We start from the raw sequence: 27,887 nt of genomic DNA, 5'->3' as shown, positions 1-27,887 counted from the left end.
TCCTGTGTCACAGCAAGTACCAATTGGTATAACAGCATAGAGAGTCAGAAAGTATTGATGCATGAGAAAAGCTTGTTGTAACTATGTACGTAGTAAGTCTTGCTGACGAGTATGCATATGACGGAGACTTTATAGTATATAGTATGTATAGGTCCCAACACAGGGCTCTGAAAACACTTTGTTTGTGACTGTTGCAAAACAATTTGTCATGCCATTGCATCTGTTCAAAACCATGGCAGAAACGTAACTCGAGCAACTACGTGTTATATACGTATGTGTATAACTGTGCATAAGTGCATTACAGTACGTAACATTCCAGGTATGTGTGGAACTCGTATTGCATCTTTTTGTGGAGTAGATCTGACTCTGATCATCTCTGGACCACCACCGCTAGATGTATGTGAAATTAAGTCTGAATTTGTAGTTATGTAAAGGCCAACAAAACCTCTAGAAAAAAAACTATAGACAGAAATAATGTTTGTAAAATGTTTCTTTAATTTGAACATAAACCACATTTCCATATAATGCACATAATAATTTGTCCTTGCCATCCCTTAAGATAAATAGTAATATAGTTTACACAAGATTTCTGTTTCAGATTCATTCATTTCCATTCGTTCAAGACCCTACTGAAGGATACACTGAAATCATTATCACTCTAAACTGCATTTATTCTATTTAGAAATATTTAAGATTCAGTGTTGTTTGTTGTCATGCATACTATTGATCAATGTTCAAAACATGAATTCCTCTTTAAGGCATTACTGTAAAGGTGAATTAATTATGTTTTAATATATACAAACAACAAAAAAATAAAATGGTCTTGTATGCCATACGTGTCATTTCTAACTTGGTAAAAAAAATGCTGGTTCAGCAGTAATTATGCATATTTTGCACATTTTGCAATATACATACATTCTACTTTAATATTTACACTGCTGTGTGTGATTGTGAAGCTCACTACAATAGCTCTCATTATGTGTCCTGTTCTGCAGCTGTGATTTCTCCAGAAGAGGTGATATGGTTGTTCTGTGAAAAAAATTATAATAATTAAACATGGGAATCAGGTTCTGATTCAGGTAAACACAGACTCTCCTGATAGACAACATTCAGCCCATTTCTACATCACATTGAGCAGTTTATGTGTTGAGGACCTCAGAATCCCTCTGTGTATCATTACTTTAGAGATACATCACTGTACTCACACAACTATATGTCACTTCCAAGTACTTGTTGACACCACGACAGGGATCAGAGAAGATGGCGTTTGAAGCATGTAACTGACAGGAATTCCTCCCATTGCATCTGCAGAGATTGGACAGATTAGAAAGCACACACATGATCCTTTTAGTCTGGACACAAATGCAAACAGGATTTGGAATGCAACCTTGTTGCATTTACATTTGCATGCAGTCATTGAGCCGATGCTTTTATCCGAAGCAACTTACACTGTTGTACGGATGAACATTATTATTAGTCTGGGTGTCCCTGGGTATCAACACCAATGACCCTGGTGTTGTTTCTTTGCCAGTTGAGCTACAGAAACACAACCCTTGCTTTTGAGTTGAAGGCTATTTATCAGCTTGAATTGAAAGACTCTGACCTGGAGCGTAGGTTGCTTGTTTGAGAGTGGTAACAGTGGGAGGTTGTTGCTAGTCTATGGGGGCAGGTCAGGCGATCCCTCCTTCCATAATTGGCGTGATGAATAGACAGGCTTCCCCTGGCTTGAGATGAATCAGCATTGAAATAACAATGACAAATATAGCAAAACTCAGGTTTTAAAAATGAAATACAAAATGTTTATGAATTAATATTTGTGTTATTATTATAAATTTGACCTTTGGATATGTAATCTGGCATGTACAATCAGTATGTATGAATGCATGTTGCTCAAGGCTTACCGCAGCTGATAACATTCCGGGAGTTTTCACAAGTTACACTTCTGCCTGTGTGTCAAAAAGGAAGAACCATTTAGAACAGTGGTTCTTAACCTGGGTTCGATCGAACCCCAGGGGTTCGTTGAGTCACTCTCAGGGGTTCGGCAGGGGTCAAAACACACACAGTATAGCCCGGTTCACACTAGCAATGTCTCGTCGTTTTTATATACCTATGTTTTGAAGAAATCATATTTTATTTTTCCAATTACGAAGGGTTCGGTGAATGCACTGATGAAGCTCGCAGGGTTCAGTACCTCCAATAAGGTTAAGAACCACTGATTTAGAATAACACCATAGAGGGTCAGTAGGTACGGTCACATTTGAAAGCTTGTTGTAAATATACTGTACACATAGTCACACTTACTGGCTGGGAGGCATGTGAAAGATACATCCAAGTATTTATAAGTCCCACGACAAGGATCAGAGAACACAGAGTTTGTAACGGGTACAGTACAACTAGACATTCCATCGCACCTGTTAAAAACATAAACAGAGCATTTGTGTATTACTGTGCATGTGTGTATTAGTGTGTATAACATTCCGGGTATGTGCATTATTTTCAGGTTTGGTACCTGTCAGACATGATGCGTCGAGACCGGTACTGGTGGCATTGGGTGTTTGAAAGCTGATTTGATGGGCGTCCGCTGCTGCAGGTGGTTCTGTCACTCCGTCCATAGCTGGCTGAGATCAACTTGATGAAGCCCCTTTCTATGGAATAACACTCAGTTACAGAAATGTCTATTCAACAAACAGGAAGTTCTTTTTCCAGGAATATGACTTATAAATGTATGAGCTCAAGTTATTTTGGATGACTACATCTGACAATAAATTAAATCTTCAACCAGTGGAAATGTGAGAAAGGTTACTGGACAGATTTTAAAGGTGTTTTAATATATATATATATATATATACAGTATATATATTTTTTTTTATCGTTTGCATATATAGCCTATGTCTCTTACATACCACAGGGGAGATGTGCTGTCCTGCCTTCACATACTGCACCCCTGGCCTCTATGCCTGAAAACAAGGAAAAGCAAGTTGGAGGATGGATAGGATGGACAAATAATACATCAAGTATTGAAACATAGAAATGGTATCAGCATCATCAATAGATAAATAATGTGTCTTACCATTCTGGCACAGGGCGATAAATGCTGGGGGGGGGGGGGGGAGAGAAATCAGAGAATGTTACTTTGTTCTGTTTACATCTATTCATTCAAAAAACTAAAACAAAAACAAATAGGCCAATCATTTACAGATATAGTGATATAGGCCTAGTGATTTTAATTCATTTTGCTACAAGTAGATTTACAACCCAGAACACTTCCAAAGAACTGGTCTTGTACAGGCAACATACCAATAAGTCCGAAGAATGTCTGCATTGTGAAAAGTGTCAGCTAGAGGAAGTGTTGTGTTTGTTTAAATAGGCAAGGTACAAGCCTCTTATCAGGACACACTCCCATAAACTGGACTCCTGGCAAAATCCTATCACCGCTTTATTAACTAACCTCCTGGAAACCATCAGGAAGCTGTTGTCCATCACTCTACATTGTGAGATCAGTGAGGTTTAATTCTTTCTGAAGTAATTTGTAGTTTACCCTAAAATGGCCTAGATAGTCATGATGGCTTTTCTATTTTCTCAACTAGAATACCATTTGTTTATCATGATCACGTTAAGTTACTTCAAACTTTTTGTCTTTATCTCTGTCAGAGCCATAAAGCTCTAAAGGCCCTTTATTTTTGAGATTTGCTTCCTTATGATAGCTTACACGTGGAGGCTTTATTGTCACAGTTCAACAATAACATTAATAAAGGACTTTGACATAGGCATCAGAGAAATAGATTTACGAGAGATAGACACAAAGACAGACAATATGAGAGGGTCTTTGATTGATTATTTGATTGGTTGCTCTGTTTGGGTGGTTGGTGGATGGATTGATTGAATTAATCTTTTATTGTAATTACCTGAAATTTAATTTAATGCATGTGGTTATTCTGGTAACAAGTTTGTAAACAAGCCAGTATCCAAGCAACAACATGGGCAAGTTTGAATTCGCTCAATTTGATTATTGTAACCAGGGTAAACTATAAACACAAGCATACTTGCAGGCAATGAAGCTTGTAGGTCATTTGCAGGGAATGCTTTGCAACCTCAAAATAACATTCATGAATCACCTACTGTTGCTTTTTAAGGTCTTAAATTTAGTTAACCCACTCTGATTATGTTTTTTTTATCAGCCATACCATGCAACTGTAAAATGTCTCTGATCAGCTGTGGACCTACACCGCTAGATGCATAATTTCAGGTGTGTGTGTGTGTGTGTGTGTGTGTGTGTGTGTGTGTGTGTGCGTGCATGCGTGCGTGCGTGCGTGCGTGCGTGCGTGCGTGCGTGCGTGCGTGCGTGCGTGCATGTCAGACATAATGTGTTGAGAGCAGGCGTGGTTGGTGGAGTTGTCAGAGAGGTTGGTGTATGCAGCCTGTCCATATGAGTGCCCAGAGCTGCAGGTGCTTGAATCGCTAAGTCCATACCTGAACTCCTTGCTGTGCAATGGCACTCAGTTTATAAAATGTCTATTCTACAAACAGGACATTCCTTCTCCAGGAAGTGCACTTAAAAGTATGCGCTCTAGTACACATAAAGGTAACCTTACCATTCCAGCATAGAGAAGTGAGAGCTGAAAGGAAGCACACAGTGTTGTTTCTCAGGTTTCCTCTTTCAACTTTCAAGCAAAAGGAATAAGAAAATATCAACTGTTCTTTTTGAGCATTTGTAATGAGTAAAAAACAATGGCCTACACTAGTAGGCGTAGCACTGTTTTACATCTTCCGTCAGGTTGGCACTGCCTTGTATTAGTCCTTTATAAGCTACATACCAATAAAACAGAGGAGTGTCTGTCCTTGCATTGCAGGATACTCCTGTGTTTCCTCGCTCATAGGCCATTTGTAGTTTAACCTAAAATGGCCTAGACCGCCATGATGGCTTTTCAATCTATTTTCTAGCTAGAATAAAATGTGTTTATCAAGATCACGTTTATTTATCTCAAACTTTTTCCTTCATCTCTGTCAGAGCCATAAAGCTCTAAAGGCCCTTTATTTTTGTGATTTGCTTCCTTATGATAGCTTACACGTGGAGGCTTTGTTGTCACAGTTCAACAGTAATAAAGGACTTTGACGTGGGCATTTGTTTTCAGAGAAATAGGTTCACTAGAGATAGACACAAAGACAGACAAAATGAGAGGGTCTTTGATTGATTATTTGATTGATTGCTTTGGTGGATTGATTGATTTATTGTTATTACCTGAAATGTATTTAAATGCATGTGATTATTATGGTAACAAGTTTGTAAACAAGCCAGTATCCAAGCAACAACATGGTCATGTTTGTATTTGTTCACTTTGATTATTGTAACCAGCCTACATTATAAACCCAAGCATGTTAAACGATTTAATTTATACTTGCAGGCAATGAAGCTTGTAGGTCATTTGCAGGGAATGCTTTGCAACTTCAAAATAACATTCATGAATCACCTACTGTTGTTTTTTAAGGTCTTAAATTTAGTTAACCCACTCTGATTAATTTTTTTATCAGCCATAGCCTGCAACTGTAAAATGGCAACTGAAGATTAATGAAGTTTCATTCTAAGGAAAAAAAGTGTCTCATGCCGTTGATGCCAAAATCAGTCTTTATTCCAATAACAAAGTATTAACAAAGCAGGTTAAACATATTCTGCATTCACTGCTAATGTTTCAAACTTCAGCTGTATACTGTACTTTCTAATCTTTCTCCTATGATCTTCATGTAAATTAACTTGGCTTCTAATGGAAATAATAACAGTAATGTGTGACAGCAATGTAACAGTGATTCAGGTTGTCATCCATGAACAATATGTAAAAGTCCCATGTCTTCAGATAACTCAGCGTTAAGATATCAAGAGGTAGAGATGCAGAGGTATGAAAAGGAATTTTCAAAATGGGATTATATGTCAGCATTATTTTTATTCCTTTTTTCGTCGGATGTGAATTCAACTAATGATAATTCTTGTTGTGTGTGTGTGTGTGTGTGTGTGTGTGTGTGTGTGTGTGTGTGTGAGAGAGAGAGAGAGAGAGAACACGGAGCTCAGAATTACTTCTGAGTCACATCCAGTGAACTTTGACTTCTTCCTGTGTCACAGCAAGTACCAATTGGTATAACAACGAGTAACGAGGAACGACACATATTGTAGAAATGTAGTGGAGTAAAAAATATAGATAGTAGCTGCAAAATGTAACGGAGTAAAAGTCAAAAGTATGCACTATATTTTTTTTAGTACAAATACTTCGTTACATTCCACCACTGCTTCTTCCTGTGTCACAGCAAGTACCACTTGGTATAACAGCATAGAGAGTCAGAAAGTATTGATGCATTAGAAAAGCTTGTTGTAACTATGTACGTAGTAAGTCTTGCTGACGAGTATGCATATGAAGGAGACTTTATAGTATATAGTATGCAGATTAAACTAAATTAACTACATTAACCAACGCCACTCCGCCTTCTAGCACACCTATGGTAACACCGCAGCTTAAATCCCAAGACAAATGGGTAACTGTAAAGCGAGGAAGTAGTAGAAAAAATAAATCAATGCCCGTATCACACTCACATCCCATCTCAATTTCAAACCGTTTCTCCCCAATTAATATCACCGATGCTGATGATAAAGTTCTCGTAATTGGTGATTCCACCCTGAGACATATTAAACTCGCAACCCCGTCACGAACAGTGAACTGTATATCCGGAGCTAGAGCAAATTACATCGAATCCCACTTAAAACTAATTGCTAAACAGAGATTCTCTAAAATTATTATTCACACAGGCGTAAACGATGTCCGCCTACGACAATCGGAAACCACCAAACTAAACTTCGCATCGCTACTCAATACCGCTACACAAATGGCAGACTCTGTAGTGTGTTCGGGCCCTATGCCCATAAACCGCGGTGATGAGATGTACAGCAGGCTATCCTCACTTAATAACTGGTTAGCAGAATGGTGCTCATGCAATAACGTAGATTTCATAAATAACTGGCCAACTTTTTGGAGGAAGCCTGGGCTACTGCAGAAGGATGGCATCCACCCCTCCTGGGAGGGTGCTAGACCTCCTCTCTCAAAACTTAATACACCACCTAGCCCAAACCTACTACTGACAACCCAAAATTAGCACTGGAAGGCAGACCACACTAACTTTGGCTGCACCAGTACACTCTTTGCCCATATTAAACCATATACAAACGGTATCTATACCCAGAACGTACAAACCCCACGCAAATCACACTAAAAGAAGTATTAATCAGGAAAATCTAATAAAGATACAAACTTATCAGCACACAATGAAACTTGTACAATCCTAAAACTGGGCCTTATTAACATTCGGTCCTTAACATCAAAAGGTGCACTTATAAATGAGCTGATAACGGACAACAACATTCAAATACTTTTCCTAACTGAAACCTGGCTAAAACCAGATGAATTCCTAGCCTTAAATGAGTCCACCCCTCCAAGTCATGTTAACTGCACATCCCCCGCAGCACAGGGCGTGGAGGTGGAGTAGCTACAATTTCCCTCGCTAACCTATGTATTTCCCCAAGACCTAAATTTAAATTTGCATCATTTGAAGTCCTCGTACTTCATCTTATGCATCCAAACTCAAAAGCCACTCAGCCGGTCACTCTTGTGACACTATATAGACCACCAGGCCCCTACACTGAATTTTTATCTGAATTTTCCGACTTCCTATCCGCCCTGGTTGTAAACTCTGATAAAATCCTCATAGTGGGAGATTTTAATATCCACATGGATAATGAAAATAATAGCCTTACAATTGCATTCCAATCACTAATAGACTCTATCGGGTTCTCCCAACATGTAAACACACCAACTCACCACCATAATCACACCATTGACCTTGTATTAACACATGGCCTAGAAATTGACCGCCCTCTAGTTCTACCCAAAATACTGCCCTTTCAGATCACCACCTAATTACATTCAACATGAAATTAGATCTCCGTCCAACAACGGAATTAACCTACTTCTACAGCCGCTGTCTATCCGACAGGACTACAGCAGAATTCATATCAAAACTACCAGTCGCTCTTGCCACAGCTCCTACCACTGGCAAAGTAAATGACGTACGCACACCCCCACCCCATATCGACCTACTAACGGATGGCGTCATACATGCGCTCCACTCAACCCTTGACGCTGTTGCGCCACTAAAAAAGAGAATAAGAAAACTGAAAAGACTGGCCCCATGGTACACTGATCAGACTCGTGCACTTAAACAAACCACACGAAAACTAGAAAAAAAATGGTACTCCACCAAACTTGAGGTATTCCACCTGGCATGGAAGGATAGTCTTCTAAGCTATAAACGAGTACTTTCTGAGGCAAAATCGGCTTACTATTCTTCATTGATTGACAAATAATAAAAACAACCCAAAGTTCCTATTTAACACCATTTCTAGGCTAACAAAAAACCACAATACAATCGAACATTCTGTTCCCATAAGCTTTAGTGGTAATGATTTCATGACCTTTTTCAATAACAAAATTCTAACAATAAGAGAACAAATTCATAGTCTCCTCCCCCTCTATGACCACCTCTTCCAAAATGCCCTATGGCTATGGCAACACCCCCTAACTGGTGCTCTCCTTGAATCCTTCGCACCCATTGACCTCCCTGAACTAAACTCCCTGATCCTCTCATCTAAATCATCGACGTGCCTACTAGACCCTATCCCCACAAAACTTCTTAAACATGCACTACGTTATTAAGTGAGACATTACTTAATGTAATGAATAATTCACTAATTTCGGATACGTCCCCAAATCATTTAAAATAGCAGTGATCAAACCATCTCTCAAAAAACCTAACCTTGATCCTGATAATCTAGCTAACTATAGACCCATATCTAACCTCCCCTTCTTGTCAAAAATACTTGAAAAAATAGTAGCTAAGCAACTTACTTCCTTTCTACACCAAAACAAAATCGAAGAAACCCTCCAATCTGGCTTTAGAGCCCACCACAGCACTGAAACGGCCTTAGTCAAAGTCCTGAATGACCTACTAATCGCATCCGATCATGGGTGCACCTCAATACTAGTTCTCCTAGACCTTAGTGCCGCCTTCGACACTATAGATCACCATATCCTATTACAGAGACTTGAACATCATGTTGGCATCAAAGGCTGTGCCTTATCCTGGTTTAGATCTTACCTCTCTGATCGCCATCAATTCGTTCATCCATGAGAAGTCATCCAATCACACTAGAGTAAGCTACGGTGTTCCCCAAGGCTCTGTCCTCGGACCACTGCTCTTTTCCCTTTACATGCTACCCTTAGGTGCTGTCATAAGGAACCATGGCATTAACTTCCACTGCTATGCTGATGACACCCAACTCTACCTATCCATGAAACCTGATGAAATTGTACATTTACCCAAGATAGAAACTTGCCTGCAAGATGTAAAATCTTGGATGGCTAACAACTTCCTGCTCCTCAACTCTGATAAAACTGAGGTTATGCTTGTAGGCCCCGATCAATTGAGAATGACACTATCTAGCCATCTATCCACACTCGATGGCATCCCAACACCCAATACTAGCATCAAAAACCTTGGTGTAACTATCAACCAAGACCTCCTATTGACTCACACATAAAACAGATCTCAAAGACATCATTTTTTCATTTACGCAATATTGCCAAAATTAGAAAAGTCCTATCCCTCCAAGATGCAGAAAAACGAATCCATGCATTTATTAGTTCCCGACTAGATTACTGCAGTGCTCTCCTGTCCGGATGCAGCATCAACTCAATAAAGAGCCTTCAACTTATACAGAACGCTGCTGCCCGTACACTCACCAGAACAAACAAATATGAGCACATCTCACCTGTACTTGCCTCTCTGCATTGGCTCCCTGTCAAAAGTAGAATTGATTTCAAAGTACTCCTGCTAACATACAAAGCCCTAAATGACCTGGCTCCAAACTACCTTAAGGAATTAGTTGTCCCCTACCGCCCTCCAAGACCGCTCCGTTCCCAGAGTGCAGGCCTCCTTGTAATTCCAAGAATATCAAAAACCACAGTAGGAGGCAGAGTCTTTAGCTACCGAGCCCCCCTCTTCTGGAACAATCTCCCTGCCTCCATCCGAGATGCAGACACCCTACCTATATTAAAATCAAGACTAAAGACATTCCTCTTTAGCGCATCCTATAGCCATAAGTAATTGCGTCAACAAACCCATCACCTGCTGGGCCAGCCAGTCAGCAAGCATAACTAGACATATCTGAACACACAAGAAAAAAATTGATAAAATAAAAACGTATATCACTGGGCTACAGACAGCGTATGTTGTACCCTGCAACCCTAACAAAGCTTACGACTAAAATCTCCATATGTACCAAACCAAACTAATTGCTAAATGCCAGCATAACTAAACATAACTAATGCTAAACCAAACTAAATGCTAAATGCCAGCATAGCTAAACACATCTAAACACATGCAATACCCCCCTAATCAACAAAACTGGGCTACAGACAGCGTATGTTGTACCGTGAAGGAGTGCTGAAGATCCTGGGTACAGCACACGGCGCGTTTTGCGAATGTCACCAGCCAACTAAATACTAAATAAAATCCCCATACACCCAGCCAGGCAGCCTCTCTCTCTCTCTCCCTCTCCCTCTCCTTTCTTATCACATTGCTAATGTCTATAATAACCCACTCACTCTGTTCTTTTTCTTTCTCTCCTAATCTAGACTATCTTAGCTATGGGACACTGCTGTAATCTCTCCACCCAGTCTACCTGTAGAAACCCTCTGCCAATTGCACCCACCGCCACCGCACTGCCGTACACTTACTCTACCTCATACCCTATGCTAGCATTTATATACAATATATATTATTGCCACCATCGACATGTTTCTCTGTTCCTACTCCCCTCACCCCTGTAATAGTAACCCTATCAGCACAGTGCATACCCACTAAACTGGTCTTGTCTGTATCATGTATTTACCACCGGATGTGTATAACTGTGCATAAGTGCATTACAGTACGTAACATTCCAGGTATGTGTGGAACTCATATTGCATCTTTTTCTGGAGTAGATCGGTCTCTGATCATCTCTGGACCACCACCGCTGGATGTATCTGAAATTAAGTCTGAATTTGTAGTGATGTAATGGCCAACAAAACCTCTAGAAAAAAGAAAACTATAGACAGAAATAATGTTTGTAAAATGTTTCTTTATTTGAACATAAACCACATTTCCATATAATTCACATAATCATTTGTCCTTGCCATCCCTTATATTGTGAGCTATTTCAAATAGTTACTGTTGATAGAATCTAAATGAGCACACCAAAGTTGAAGAAGGGACCGGAGGACGTAGTCAGGTTTCTGGAGTTTATTTCAGCGTGGAGACCCCCTCTCCGCTGGTGTTCAGAGGAAGGCCTACCTTACTGTAGACTATGTTGGTATTTATGCAATTCAGTCAGGTATAATACAATAGGGGAGAGGGTGACCACACCATATGAGTGAGAGGAAGGGGGAGACAGTGGGGTGAGGGGTTCACCTATGGGGGAGGGGGGTGATAACAGGGTACAAAGGGTGATAGCAGGAAGGAGGATATCTGGGGGGGGGAGGGGTTCACATGTCATTTGTTCAGGTCTCAGTGAAACAGACAGAGCACATATCCAAGAATGAGTAACAGATACAAAATAAGGCTTTTTTTTTTACAAGTTAATGTCTTACAACAGAATAGCAATATTTCCTGTTCCATCAGTCCTCCATATGAGCATTTCTATGCTCACACAATAACCACCATGCAACAGCCAATCAGAGCAGGAAACATCAATATATGTTACAGATACAAATGATACAGAATAACAGTAGAATAGCTATTTTGCAGTTCCATCACTGTATATAGTTTATATAAGATCTCTGTTTCAGATTCACTCATTTCCATTCGTTCAAGACCTACTGAAGGATACACTGAAGTCATTATCACTCTAAACTGCATTTATTCTATTTAGAAATATTTAAGATTCAGTCCTGTTTGTTGTCATACATACTATTGATCAATGTTCAAAACATAAATTCCTCTTTACGACATTACAGTACAGGTGAATAAATTATGTTTGAATACAAACAGCAAAAAATAAAATGTAGTCTTGTATGTCATACACGTGTCATTTCTAACTTAGTGATAGGTTAAAATTCACTCTCAAGTTATCTCAGGAGTTGTAGATCAGTATATTTATTCAATAACAATTGCAATCAGGCTCACTCACAGCACAAGGATGAAAGTGAAGCAATTTCACTTACATCGCACAGGGTTTATATACTTAAGATTTATCTACTCCTGACGCCATACATGTTTAACATCTCAGTCATAATAGCCACTCTTGACTAAGATCTCTAACTGAGCTTCCTGTCTTCCAAAGGATGTCAGTTCTACATGTAGTGAGGGCAGTAGAGGGGAAGATGGTTATACCCCAAATTATAGTCCGACTACGCCACCCCAGGGAAAACTTACACCAGTAAGCCCCAGGGAATACTTCAAAGTAATTGTCAGTATGCTGTTTATTATACTAGTAATTTCAGTTTATACACCAAGGCACAAACAGGTTCGAAATGCACGAGGCGACAGACGGGATTCCAGTTCAAGAATGTTTATTAACAACTGAGGGAAGGGAGAGTGGGAGTGAAGAGGTGGATCATGAAATAACCTGCAACGAGACTGACAAGTTAGCAAGATACAAAAATATATTTATTGAATATCATTTATGTCAGTAAGGCTAAAACAGGGAAACTAGTAGACTAGAGTCTAGGCAGTGCTAAGTAGGACTTACCTGAGGGAGGCGGACTAGCAGACGGCATGCTCTTGGATCCACACCGCTCACACGTGCACACACACACTCAAAGAAGTGGTTATAAGGTGAACTATGACACGGCAAGCAACCCACAGCACACTGCACACACAGCACAATCACGGCACACCCACAGCACACTAACCAGCTTGATACACCCGCATGCAGTGACAGGGGCCCACCACCAGGTGCCTAGCCTCCCTCTGGAAGCACCTAGCAACTGCTTAACAAATAAAATGAAAACAATTATTGCACCAGGGGATATCAACAGTCCATCCTAAGCATGAAACACTCAGACAGTAATAGCAATCATGTATAGAGGCTACAGACCAGAACAAACAAGCATGCACCAGGACAGCTACAGCGCCACCAGCCTTATGCCCAGTCACATGCAGACAGAAAACACACTAGACAGAAGCATTACTCCATTGGAGTGGACAAGATGGTACAATGCCCAGACAAAAAGAACATGACAAAGAAAACGAAAACCAAGCTCAGATATATGTCAGACCAGCATGCACATCAACAGTTTGGCAGAGTCACGAGCATGCTGAATCACACACGCATTGTCAGGCTTAAACAAAACAGCAGCACCTTTGTGATCAGGCAGTTATCAGACAGTTATCACAGGAACGACGAGGTCAGCGGCGAAGTACGGTTCCTCTCTATAAAACATATGCGCTAATTAGAGCCAGTGTGAAAAGAGGCTACTCCTCCAGCGTTAATGAAAATAGGAAAGGCATACCTGAACATGCAGGGACAAGGACATACCGAAGGCGAGCATCAGAGGGAAGGCTAGGAATACAGGGCTACAAAACAAACACGAAAAGGTAAGCCCAAAAGGAATGGGTAAAAGTTGTACCACTCGCCAGCAAACAAACACCTACCCGGCAAATCAGGAAAGCACCTCAACAGGAGAAGGGGTGTGGTTACAGACACCGTAATGCACGCACACAACGTCTGGTCCTTTTATCTCCATCTAAGTGGAGGTTATCAGTGACTAGGCTGACGATAGTTGGGCTGATTGAATGTGAATGTAAAAGCAGGGAGTGTAGGTGTAACAACACCACCCTACCACATACACAAGGTCAAAAAAGGCACAGTTCAACCCTCCCTATCACCACTGAACTCAGCCAAACATAGACAAGAGGTTCCTTCACTTACGCATGTAGATCTTACACATATGCAGACTAAGTGGCGCCAGTGACTACTAATCAAAGTTACACATATACAGGAACACAGAAAAGCAATGTCCCTGCTTACATAAGCACATGATTCATACAAAGTAATTATTAATAAAATGCACTTGATTAATATATTCTTATCTATTTCTAATCTATTCATTAACAGTGTTTGGAAATTATCTCCATCAGCTGGTTCAGCAGTAATTATGCATATTTTGCACATTTTGCAATGTACATACATTCATTTGTACTTTAATATTTAAACTGCTGTGTGTGAGTGTGAAGCTCACAACAATAGCTCTCATTATTTGTCCTGTTCTGCAGCTGTGTTTTCTTCAGAAGAGGTGATATGGTCGGGCTGTGAAAAAAAAGAATGTAAACATGGGGCCCAGGTCCTGCTTCAGGTAAACACAGACTCTCCTGATAGACAACATTCAGCCCATTTCTACATCACATTGAGCAGCTTATGTGTTGAGGACCTCAGAATCCCTCTGTACTCACTGTCACACAACTATATGTCACTTCCAAGTACTTGCTGACACCATGACAGGGATCAGAGAAGATGGCGTTTGAAGCATGTAACTGACAGGAATTCCTCCCATTGCATCTGCAGAGATTGGACAGATTAGAAAGCACACACATGATCCTTTTAGTCTGGACACAAATGCAAACAGGATTTGGAATGCAACCTTGTTGCATTTACATTTGCATGCAGTCATTGAGCAGATGCTTTTATCCAAAGCAACTTACACTGTTGTACGGATGAACATTATCATTATTAGTCTGGGTGTCCCTGGGTATCAACACCAATGACCCTGGTGTTGTTTCTCTGCCAGCTACAGAAACACAACCCTTGCTTTTGACCTTTTTAAGGCTACTTGCCAGCTTGAATTGAAAGACTCTGACCTGAAGCGTAGGTTGTCTGTTTGAGAGTGATAACAGTCTGAGGTTGTTAAATGGGGTTGGTGGCAGGTCAGGCGATCCCTCCTTCCATAATTGGCGTGATGAACAAGCAGGCTTCCAGTGGCTTGAGATAAATCAGCATTGAAATAACAATTGCAAATATAGTAAAACTCAGTTTAAAAAAAAACTAAATAAAAATGTGAATGAATGGATATTTGTGTTATTATTATACATTTGACCTTTGGATATGTATCAATCTGGCATGTACAATCTGTATTTATGTATGCATGTTTGCTCAAGGCTTACCACAGCTGATAACACTCCGGGCGTGTTCACACGTTACACTTCTGTCTGTGTGTCAAAAAGGAAGAGCCATTTAGTATAACACCATAGAGGGTCAGTAGATACGGTCACATTTGAGGCTTAATAGTCACACTTACTGGCTGGGAGGCATGTGAAAGATACAGTCAAGTATTTATAAGTCCCACGACAAGGATCAGAGAACACAGAGTTTTTAACGGGTAGAGCACAACAAGACATTCCATTGCACCTGTTAAAAACATAAACAGAGCATTAGTGCATTGCTGTGCATGTGTGTATTAGTGTGTATAACATTCCATGTATGTGCATTATTTTCGGGTTTGGTACCTTTCTGACATGATGCATCGAGACAGGTACTGTTGGCATCTGGTGTTTGAAAGCTTTTTCGATCGTTGTCCGCTGCTGCAGGTGGTTTTGTCACTGCGTCCATAGCTGGCTGAGATCACTGTGATGAAGGCCCCTCCTGTGGAAAGACACTCAGTTACAGAAATGTCTATTCAACAAACAGGAAGTTCCTTTTCCAGGAATATGACTTATAAATGTATGAGCTCAAGTTATTTTGGATGACTACATCTGACAATAGATGTAATCTTCAACCAGTGGTAATGTGAGAAAGGTTACTAATGAGAAAGGCGTTTTAATATTTAGTTTTTAGTTTTTTTGTTTATCATTTGCATGTATAGCCTATGTCTTTGACATACCACAGGAGAGATGTGCTGTCCCGCCTTCACATACTGTGGATCTCTTGGCCTCTATGCCTGAAAACAAGAACAAGCAGCTTTGAGGATGGATAGGATGGACAAATAATACATCAAGTATTGAAACATAGAAATGGTATCAGCATCATCAATAGATAAATAATGTGTCTTACCATTCTGGCACAGGGCGATAAATGCTGGGGGGGGGGAGAAATCAGAGAATGTTACTTTGTTCTGTTTACATCTATTCATCCCAAAAAAAAAATAGAAACAAAAACAAATAGGCCAACAGATACAGTGATATAGGCCTAGTGATTTTAAATAATTTCGCTACAAGTAGATTTGCAACCCTGATAACTTCTAAAGAACTGGTCTTGTACAGTTAACATACCAATGAGTCCGAAGAGTGTCTGTGCCTGCATTGTGAAAAGTGTCAGTTAGAGGAAGTGTTGTGTTTGTTTAAATAGGCAAGGTACCAGCCTCTTATCGGGACACACATCAGGCATCCTTTCACCAACTTATTAAAAGACCTCCTGGAAACCACCAAGAAACTGTTGTTAGGGAACCGATTGTCCATCACTTCACATTGTGAGATCACTGGGGTATAATTACAGTGCATGAAATGCCCTGTATTGTTATTCCTAGGTGGCTTATTATTCTTTTTACCAATTTCTGCCCTTTCTTCTTCCTTTCTTAACTTTTGTATGTCCTGCAATGGTATATCCTTCAGGAAATGCATATTCTAGTTATTCTTTGTACCAAACTTCTGGGTTTAATTCAGCTCGAACCGCTTAACGTAGAAACGTCCCATTTTTTTTTAAATTTATACTTTTTAAGATTTTAAAGAAAAACTGATACAAAATTTCCCATTGGGCCATTGTGACATCATAATAGGGTCATTAAACTGGATTGCACCTGTGCTTCACTGACGCCTGCGCCAATTCCAAGGCACCTCTTCTCCCTGTCCCTCTCAATTCAACTGTATAACTAGGAATATTAAGAGACACCTTCCATACTCTACTTTTTTTTCTCTCCATCTTTCTCTATCCCACTCAGACTACTTTCTCTCACACTCTCTCATTCTCTCATTCAATCTAATCTCTCTTCTTCACTCCATTTTCTCTCCTTCTTTCAATATTTTCCCTCTTCACTCTCTCTTTATCTCATTATCCATAGCCACCTGTTCACTCTTCTATCCTTTCTTCTTTTAATTACTCTGTCCATCAATTCCTACACTTTTTTGTCAGCCTTCTTTGTCTTTACAGTCCTCTATCATCCATTCCATTTCCTTTACTTCCTCCATGCCATGTCTGTATTTTTTCACTTTATCCATCGATCATTCTAACATCTCCTTCCACCAGTCCATTCTCTTTCCTATTTTCACTCATTCCCTCTCTGTAGAACCTCCATCCACTTGTTTTTTTCTATCCCTCTCCAACTCTTCTTTCTCACACTCCATCTCTCTGCTTCACTCCATTTTCTCTCCTTCTTTCAGTATTTTCCCTCTTCACTCTCTCTTTACTGTCTTTATCCATAGCCACGTTTGTTCACTCTTCTTTCCTTTCTTCTTTCACTCTTGTTCACTCTTCTTTCCTTTCTTCCTCCTTACTTAATTTTAGCATTTCATAGTTCGTATGTATAGGTCCCAACACAGGGCTCTGAAAACACTTTTGTTTGTGACTGGTGCAACACAATTTGACATGCCATTGCATATATTCAATGAATTAGCAGAAACGTAACTCAAGCAACTACGTGTTATATATGTGTATAATTGTAAAAGAATGTAAACATGGGGCCTAGGTTCTGATTAAGGTAAACACAGACTCTCCTGATAGACAACATTCAGCCCATTTCTACAACCTGTGTGTGTGTGTGTGTGTGTGTGTGTGTGTGTCAGACATTATGTGTTGAGAGCAGGCGTGATTGATTGGAGTTGTCAGAGAGGTTGGTGTATGCAGCCTGTCCATATGAGTGTCCAGAGCTGCAGGTGCTTGAATCGCTAAGTCCATTGTTTTACGTCTTCCATCAGGTTGGCACTGCCTTGTATTAGTCCTTTATAAGCTACTTACCAACCAGAAGAGTGTCGGAGGCAGTTTTGGTTGTACCAACCTCTTAGCACATTATATTGTCATAATCAGGGCACCAGACAAAAGAATATCACTTTACAGCCCTGGTGAAAATGTATCCATCACCCTATTGTGATATCCTAGAGTTTCATTCATTTTGAACAGAAAGTTTTGTGTTTAAATTGTCAAGGTATCAGCCTCTTCTCATTGACTGGCTTCAGACAAAAGAATATAAGGTAACAGCCATCCTGAAAACCTCCAGGAAGTTGCTGTAAGGTAACCAATTGTCCACCATCTTGAATTTGGTTATTTACCAGCGTGTTATCAGGTTATAGTCTTACAAACTGGGACTCTGACTTTACAGTATCACCACAGGGTGACCAGACAGTTTCTTTTGACTGGTTATGTTTTCTTTTACGTCCAATATTGTTTCATTTGCTTGTCTGGTATGGAGAGGTTTTCTTTTGTGGGCCTTTCTTTCACTTTCTCACACAATAGCCAACCATGATTAGACACAGTACAGGAAGTCTTAGGTGCTAACCCTAACCCAATAGCCAATCAGGATTAGACACAGTACAGTAAGTCTTAGGTCCTAACCCAAGGTAGCTTAATTACTAATAATAGATGCCTTAAACAATACAACTCAACAGGGAAACTCTATTCCGCAAAAACAAAGTGCTTACGACTATGGAATCGTAAAACTTACACACAAATGATCTGTCTCGGAAAAACTAAATCACTGTAGGCCACTCTAGGCTAACTGGCTCTAATTTATTACACAGCAACTTTCTGTTCTTTTGTTCAGCGAAGTAAAAATTAAAACACTCAACTCACCGTACTTTTCTACTTAACTCCGTGAAACTGGACGTGGAAACACCAAATGAAAGATTTTGCTTTTCTCCAGTGAATTCGTCGGAGGACTACGCTTGGTTCAAGTTAGCTTGTTCAGAATAACAGACTTGTGGAAGACGGCTTAGCGAAAGAATGTGTTTATTCAGCCACTAGCCATGGTCAGCTCGACACAGCACGAGCATGCACGAGGCACGTCTTCTGGTAATGAGTTGGCCTTCTTCCTCTTAATACATTACAGAAAGTACAAACAATTATAGTGTGGAAATAACAAGAGGTGTAAAGGGGAGGGGATGGGTGTGTCTGGAGGTCAAATGGGAAGTCTAGCTTGACCAAGGGTATATGGTCATACCAGGAGACACCTTGATGGCTCTAGCCTGGTGCTATGCAAACTAACTTGTGGGAGTTGTTGAGATGTAGTTACATTGTGTCAGATATATGAAATCCACCGAAATATAACAAGTGTTTGGAAATTATCTCCATCAGCTGGTTCAGCAGTAATTATGCATATTTTGCAATGTACATACATTCATTTGTACTTTAAGGTGTGATTTCTTCAGAAGAGGTGATCAGGTCGTTCTGTGAAAAAAAAAAGAATGTAAACATGGGCCCAGGTTCTGAGTAAACACAGACTCTCCTGATAGATGACATTCAGCCCATTTCTACATCACATTGAGCAGCTTATGTGTTGAGGACCTCAGAATCCCTCTGTGTATCATTACTTTAGAGATACATCACTGTACTCACACAACTATATGTCACTTCCAAGTATTTGCTGACACCAGGACAGGGATCAGAGAAGACGGCGTTTGAAGCATCTAACTCACAAGAAGACTTCCCATTGCATCTGCAGAGATTGGACAGATTAGAAAGCACACACATGATCCTTTTTGTCTTTGCATTTCTGATAAACAAAGACAGGATTTGGAATGCAACCTTGTTGCATTTACATTTGCATGTAGTCATTGAGCAGATGCTTTCATCCAAAGCAACTTACACTGTTGTACGGATGAACATTATCATTATTAGTCTGGCTGTCCCTGGGTATCAACACCAATGACCCTGTTGTTGTTTCTCTGCCAGCTACAGCAACACAATCCTTGCCTTTGACTTTTTTAAGGCTATTTATCAGCTTGAATTGAAAGACTCTGACCTGGAGCGTAGGTTGTCTGTTTGAGAGTGGTAACAGTCTGAGGTTGTTGCCCATTTATTGGGGCAGGTCAGGCGATCCCTCCTTCCATAATTGGCCTGATGAATAGACAGACTTCCCCTGGCTTGAGATGAATCAGCATTGACATAACAATTACAAATATAACAAAACGTGTAAATAAATGGATATCAGTGTTTTTATTATACATTTGACTTTTGTCATCTGGCATGTACAATCTGTACGTATGTATGCATGTTGCTCAAGGCTTACCACAGCTGATAACACTCCGGGCATGTTCACACGTTACACTTCTTTCTGTGTGTCAAAAAGGAAGAACCATTTAGTATAACACCATAGAGGGTCAGTAGGTACGGTCACATTTGAAAAGCTTGTTGTAAATATATAGTCACACTTACTGGCTGGGAGGCATGTGAAAGAAACATCCAAGTATTTATAAGTCCCACGACAAGGATCAGAGAACACAGAGTTTGTAACGGGTACAGCACAACTAGGCATTCCATTGCACCTGTTAAAAACAATAATAGAGTGTTGGTGTTTTGATGTGCATGTGTGTATTAGTGTGTATAACATTCCATGTACAGTATATGCATTATTTTCGGGTTTGGTACCTGTCGGACATGATGTGTTGAGACCGGGACTGGTGGCATTGGGTGTTTGAAATCTGATTCGATGGTTTTCCACTGCTGCAGGTGGTTCTGTCACTGCGTCCATAACTGGCTGAGTTCACCTTGATGAAACCCAATTCTGTGGAATGACACTCAGTTACAGAAATGTCTATTCAACAAACAGGATAGAGATGAATCACCATTGAAATAACAATTACAAATATAGCAAAACTCGTCAATGTAAAATGTAAATGAATGAATATCAATGTCATTATTATACATTTGACCTTTGTCATCTGGCATGTACAATCTGTACGTATGCATGCATGTTGCTCAAGGCTTACCACAGCTGATAACACTCCGGGCATGTTCACACGTTACACTTCTTTCTGTGTGTCAAAAAGGAAGAACCATTTAGTATAACACCATAGAGGGTCAGTAGGTACGGTCACATTTGAAAAGCTTGTTGTAAATATATAGTCACACTTACTGGCTGGGAGGCATGTGAAAGAAACATCCAAGTATTTATAAGTCCCACGACAAGGATCAGAGAACACAGAGTTTGTAACGGGTACAGTACAACTAGACATTCCATCGCACCTGTTAAAAACATAAACAGAGAATTAGTGCATTGCTGTGCATGTGTGTATTAGTGTGTATAACATTCCATGTACAGTATATGCATTATTTTCGGGTTTGGTACCTGTCGGACATGATGTGTTGAGACCGGGACTGGTGGCATTGGGTGTTTGAAATCTGATTCGATGGTTTTCCACTGCTGCAGGTGGTTTTGTCACTGCGTCCATAACTGGCTGAGTTCACCTTGATGAAACCCAATCCTGTGAAATGACACTCAGTTACAGAAATGTCTATTCAACAAACAGGAAGTTCCTTTTCCAGGAATATGACTTATAAATGTATGAGCTCAAGTTATTTTGGATGACTACATCTGACAATAGATGTCATCTTCAACCAGTGGAAATGTGTTTTAATATTTAGTTTGTTTTTTTGTTTATCATTTGCATATATAGCCTATGTCTCTTACATACCACAGGAGAGATTTGCTGTCCTGTGTTCACATACTGTGGATCTCTCGGCCTCTATGCCTGAAAATAAGGAAAAGCAGCTTGGAGGATGGAGAGGATGGACAAAAAATACATCAAGTATTGAAACATAGAAATGGTATCAGCATCATCAATAGATAAATAATGTGTCTTACCATTCTGGCACAGGGCAATGAATGCTGAGGTGGAGAAATCATAGAATGTTAGAATTGTTCTGTTTTATCTATTCTTCCCAAAAAAATGTAAACAAAAATAAATAGGCCTATCATTTACAGATACAGTGATATAGGCCTAGTGATTTTAAATAATTTCGCTACAAGTAGATTTGCAACCCAGAGCACTTCCCAAGAACTGGTCTTGTACAGGCTACATACCAATGAGTCCGAAGAGTGTCTGTCCCTGCATTGTGAAAAGTCTCAGCTAGAGGAAGTGTTGTGCTTGTTTATATAGGCAAGGCACCAGCGTCTTATTAGGCCACACTCCGATAAACTCCAAAAATGAACATACATCCTGGAAACCACCAGGATGCTGTTGTTAGGGAACCGATTGTCACTCTACATTTTGAGATCATTGAGGTTTAATTCCTTCTAAAGTCATTTGTAGTTTACCCTAAAATGGCCTAGATAGTCATGATGGCTTTTCCAATACCATTTGTTTATTTACCTCAAACTTTTTCCTTCATCTCTGTCAGAGCCATAAATGTCTAACGGCCCTTTATTTGTGTGATTCGCTTCCTTATGATAGCTTACACGTGGAGGCTTTATTGTCACAGTTCAACAGTACCATTAATAAAGGACTTTGACGTAGGCATTTGTTTTCAGAGAAATAGGTTGACCAGAGATAGACACAAAGACAGACAATATGAAAGGGTTTTTAATTGATTATTAGATTGATTTCTTTGGTGGATGGATGGATAGTTGGTGGATGGATGGATGGATGGATTGATTGATTAAAATAATCTTGTATTGTAATTACCTGAAATTTAATTAAATGCATGTGGTTATCATGGTAACAAGTTTGTAAACAAGCCAGTATCCAAGCAACAACATGGTCATGTTTGTATTTGTTCACTTTGATTATTGTAACCAGCCTACATTATAAACTCAAGCATGTTGAACGATTTAATTTATGCTTGCAGGCAATTAAGCTTGTAGGTAATTTGCAGGGAATGCTTTGCAACTTCAAAATAACATTCATGAATCACCTACTGATGCAAGGAGTCTATGCCTGAACTCCTTGCTGTGCAATGGCACTCAGTTTATAAAATGTCTATTCTACAAACAGGACATTCCTTTTCCAGGAAGTGCACCTAAAAGTATGCGCTCAAGTACACATAAAGGTAACCTTACCATTCCGGCATAGAGAAGTGAGAGCTGAAAGGAAGCACACAGTGTTGTTTTTCAGGTTGCCTCTTTCAAATAGTCTGTCGGAGGCAGTTTCGGTTGTACCAACCTCTTAGCAGATTATATTGTCATAATCTGGGCACCAGAATATAATTTTACAGTCCTGGTGAGAATCAAAAAGAAGCTGTTTAGGCAACAAGTTATCCATCACCCTATTGTGATATCCTAGAGTTACATTCATTTTGAACAGAAAGTTTTGTGTATCAATTGGCAAGATATCAGCCTCGAGACAAAAGAGTATAATGTAACAGCCATCCTGAAAACCTCCAGGAAGTTACTGTAAGGCAGCGTTTCTCAAAGTGTGGGGCGCGCCCCACTGGTGGGGTTCAGAGACGTGACAGGTGGGGCGCGAATGGACGCGATGAACAGGATATTTTCCCGTTGCAATGCCTTCCTTTATAGACAATAACGATCATACACTCCCATTGCACTAAACAACCACACTCAAACAAAGAAATATTGTATTAATTAGCCTGTTGTGAACCTTTCCTGCTAGTCGTAGTCGGAGATTACAGGGGTGACTTTTGTTTCTAGCTCCAGGGCCGAAGTGTTCTACATTCTAAACTCAGGGGTTATCTCCTTTCCCTTCGGTCTGCGGTTGATGAGCAAATGAATGCCAACTTGATTTGGCCCGAGGATTTATTCCCCACACTGGTTCAGCCTGGTCTCAATCAGCTATAGTACATATGTATACGAACATTTTGAACATACAAATTCGTAACAACACTTACGAAATAAAGTGAACTTTTGAACATACAAATTCGTAGTGATACATACGAAATAAATAGGGACTGGATCCATAAAGGATACCTTTATAGGATCGATTTTATAGAAGGAGTTGGAAAGAATTAGATATCCTAATTGTTTGAACTACTAAGTAGACTTAGCCTAGGAAACTATTCACGATTACATCCAATAGCACCCTAGATAGCACGTTGAAACGTGTATATCTGGTAGTGATTACAGACTACAAAATAGGATAGGCTAATAACCTTAGAATATATTGCTATAGCTTCCCTGGCATAAATACCGCAACCTGCTGATTAATGTGAATGCATATTGCAACTGTAGTTAATGCTTGTCACCAAGAAACCCCTGCCTTATCTAAATTACTTACTATTTCAACTGATAACTTTATCTCCACGTTAAGTTGGCCTCCCCTGTTCCTGTTAACTGTGGCTTTTTCATTTACCAAACGCACAAATCTGACATTGCATTTTTTTATCCGCAAGGTATGCAAATATAAATATATAAATACAAATACTGCAAGGAATAGTGTCATCTTTGAATTTACATAAAAGAGTCAGAGGGTGGCGTTGTCTGCGCAAGAAGACATGCCATATCCTATAAAGAAGTTGGAAAGAATTAGATATCCTAATTGTTTGAACCAGTTTTGTTACTCCATCCAACAGCACCCCAGATAGCACGTTGAAACGTGTAAATCCGTAATGATTACAGACTACAAAATAGGATAAGCTAATAACCTTAGAATAGCTTTCCTTTTTTATATGGCATTGACAGTACGAGCGTTCTGATTGGCTAATGCGTAGTGATGCCACTGCGTATTGCCCTCCTCACGGATGCATACTGGCCTCCGACGATAATTAACTCATTATGTGTATTTCTTGTTCCATGACAGTGTGATACAACATTTACCTACTAGATTTTGCAACGTGATCTCCAAAACCTGTTCGCATCAATGTATACGAAATATTGTGACAGAGAAATTCATACATTTACATACGAAATTTGTAAATTGTGCCAGAGGAGAAATTCGTAACAATACATACGTATGGCTGGAGCGCATTATTAACCACGCCCAAAATACAACGTGAGTGAAAGTCTGTCTCCGCCATATTGGATTGAGAGCTCCCTATTAATTCCATTGTACCAAAATGTGTGTAATTACTTGTGTTCTGCTTCATGCAATACTGTTTTTCTGTTTTCAATTTAACATTGATTTCTTGTTAAAAATGCTTTAAAACACTTAAAACACTTTTATTTTACATCGTTTGACTTCACAAAGGGTGTTTCTATGGGGCACGGATCGCCATTCACTTTGAATGGGGTGACGTCATCAGTTGTTTGTTTGACCTTTTTTGCTTAGATTTGTTTTTACTTACCGAGAAGTAGACACTGCACAATGTAAAAACCTCGTTATTGAAACTGGAAACATACGTCTGAGGGGATTTGCGAGGTGTCTGGGCCAGCTATCTAATGTTAGCTATCTATGATAATCGCTGCTAGACGCTCACTGTTCTTGTGCTCCCACAGCTCATTCACTTTGAAATACTGAAAATAAATCTAAACTATCGAAATGAGGCTACTAATTAACTACTAATATTTGACCATCATTGAGAAAAAATCGAACAAAATCTATTTATTATGAGGAATAATAATACACAAGAAGCATGTTACATGGTCATGTGCACTACTGTGTCCTTTTTTGATAGGGTTACAGTTTTTTTCGAGAGGTTAGATTTGATATTGATATTGGCTTGATATTGATATATGCACATAAAAGCAACATCATAAAAACGCAAAAGTACTAGAGTAATCAACGAAATAAACGACATTTATATTCCAAAAATATTCGATTGTTGTAACCCTAGAGTGTACATTTGTAGCCCACACAACCCTCTCTCTTTCTTGAAAAAATGACCATCATAGGCTTAACAATATTATATCTTCAATAAATAGGGCATCACCTGATTTTTGCTAGAGATGGGCCTCTATAAACTGTTCAAAATAGTTTTTTTAGGTTCATGTAATATACCGGCTTCGGCGCATCGTGTCATATCATCATATCAATACAAAGTTAATAACAGCGATGTCACGCAGAGGCTCTGGCTTAGGAGCCCCCTGAACTCATGGCATACCCGCCTTCCTGTTTTGCATATCCTCCTTCATCAGGATCCCTTGTTTGGCCAGGGAGTGGCATTATGTTTGTTTCTGTGTGCCATCTCAGAGACGGCACACAGAAACAAACACAATGCCACTCTCTGGCCAAACAAGGGATCCTGATGAAGGAGGATATGCAAAACAGGAAGGCGGGTATGCCATGAGTTCAGGGGGCTCCTAAGCCAGAGCCTCTGCGTGACATCGCTGTTATTAACTTTGTATTGATATGATGATATGACACGATGCGCCAAAGCCGGTATATTACATGAACCTAAAAAAACTATTTTGAACAGTTTATATCAATATCAATATCAAAACAGGATCAAAACAGGAAGGCAGGGATGTTTAGAAAGGGGAATCAAGAAGAGGAACTGACAGTGTTGGATCTATTTGCCAAAGTAGGACAGAGAGACCAGAAAATAATGCCACCCCCTCCCGTCATGCCAACAGCCCCACAATTCACACTGATGAAGCAGATACCTGCCCTGGGGTGACGGAGGGCCTGGAGAGAAAGGTGGAGGATCTAGCAGAAGTAATGAAAATGTGGTGAACAAAGGGGGTTTTGCTATCTTTTGTGAAGAAAATACTTACAAACATCAGGGAGCATTAGGTTATTTAGGGCAGCATTTCTCAAAGTGTGGGGCACAGAGACGTGACAGGTGGGACGCGAATGGACGTGATGAGCGGAAGATTTTTTATTTTTTTACCCTTGATCTGTGGCAATGCTTTCCTTTATAGACAAAAGATTTTGATTGACGTCGTTTTGATAAAACGTTCCTGGAGCATGAAAGTGTAGTTAGGACGGTGTACTGTTCCCGCTACGTGTTTTTACGTTTAACAGTCAGCCAAACTCGATTTCACGAGCCAGGTATATATAGCGAGCGCCTTGCCCCTTTATTGATGTCAGGTGAAAACTTATGAGTGAAACTGTAATACACAAGAAACGGAAAATACTTAGAAGGTATCTTAACTAAACACAGCAAGTTACTATTAGATTAATTGTAATAGAACCAATTGTCCAACATCTTGAATTTGTTTATTTACCAGCGTGTTATCAGGTTGTATTCTTACAAACTGGGATTCTGACTTAACAGTATCACCACAGGGTGACCAGACAGTTTCTTTTTACTGGTTATGAAATATTTTATGTCCAATATTGTTTCATTTGCTTCTCTGGTATGGAGAAGTTTTCTTTTGTGGGCCTTTCTTTCACCTTCTCACACAATAGCCAATCATGATTAGACACAGTACAGTAAGTCTTAGGTGCTAACCCAATAGCCAATCATGATTAGACACAGTACAGGAAGTCTTAAGTGCTAGCCACCCTGTGACATATTTGGGGTACATATCTGTGCAGAATCATGTCTCTGTTTTGTACTCCATTTTCAGTGACAGCAGAGATGTCTACCACACAAGATCCTGGTCACCTTCCCAGCAGGTGAACCAACTTTGAACTTTTGTTAATAAATAGCAATAATCAATACTGCCTACTAGCAGGCAACCATCATCCCCATACCAAAGAAACCATCCATCACCTGCTTAAATGACTACCGCCCTGTAGCACTGATCTCCACCATCATGAAGTGCTTAGAGCGGCTGGTCAGAACCCACATCTGCTCTACCCTTCCAAACACCCTGGACCCCTTTCAGTTTGCATACCGCACAAACAGATCAACAGATGATGCCATCGCCCTTGCAACGCACACCACTCTCTCCCACCTGGAAAAGGGTAACACATATGTGAGAATGCTGTTTGTGGATTACAGCTCAGTATTCAACACTATTGTGCCTGCCAAGCTCGTCCCTAAGCTCAGGAGCCTGGGTCTTAAAACACCCCTGTGCAACTGGATCCTGGACTTCCTGACGAGCAGACCCCAGGTG

At 40.0% G+C, this 27,887-nt stretch overlaps 2 protein-coding genes across 2 annotated transcripts; both read right to left on the bottom strand.

Moving 5' to 3' along the window:
- Positions 1 to 889: 889 nt before the first annotated feature.
- On the bottom strand, positions 890 to 16,214 carry LOC116220371 (L-rhamnose-binding lectin CSL3-like). Its single transcript, XM_042707698.1, has 8 exons — positions 16,121 to 16,214; positions 2,904 to 2,957; positions 2,510 to 2,645; positions 2,302 to 2,411; positions 1,902 to 1,946; positions 1,604 to 1,724; positions 1,206 to 1,305; positions 890 to 1,029 (listed from the first exon to the last, which is right to left on the bottom strand). Exons 1-8 carry the CDS (start codon positions 16,197 to 16,199, stop codon positions 976 to 978), a joined length of 699 nt encoding a protein of 232 aa, XP_042563632.1. The 5' UTR covers positions 16,200 to 16,214; the 3' UTR covers positions 890 to 975.
- A 3,188-nt stretch (positions 16,215 to 19,402) lies between these two features.
- LOC105900136 (rhamnose-binding lectin-like) lies at positions 19,403 to 21,493 on the bottom strand. The gene is made up of 4 exons (XM_042707542.1): positions 21,342 to 21,493; positions 21,020 to 21,238; positions 19,610 to 19,709; positions 19,403 to 19,441 (listed from the first exon to the last, which is right to left on the bottom strand). Exons 1-4 carry the CDS (start codon positions 21,350 to 21,352, stop codon positions 19,403 to 19,405), a joined length of 369 nt encoding a protein of 122 aa, XP_042563476.1. The 5' UTR covers positions 21,353 to 21,493.
- Positions 21,494 to 27,887: the final 6,394 nt, after the last annotated feature.

The sequence above is a fragment of the Clupea harengus genome, chromosome 4 (genome assembly GCF_900700415.2).
Source record: "Clupea harengus chromosome 4, Ch_v2.0.2, whole genome shotgun sequence".
Classification (NCBI taxonomy): Eukaryota; Metazoa; Chordata; class Actinopteri; order Clupeiformes; family Clupeidae; genus Clupea; species Clupea harengus.
The sequence above is the reverse complement of the archived record's forward strand: the minus strand, read 5'-3'. Positions and strand labels throughout refer to the sequence as shown.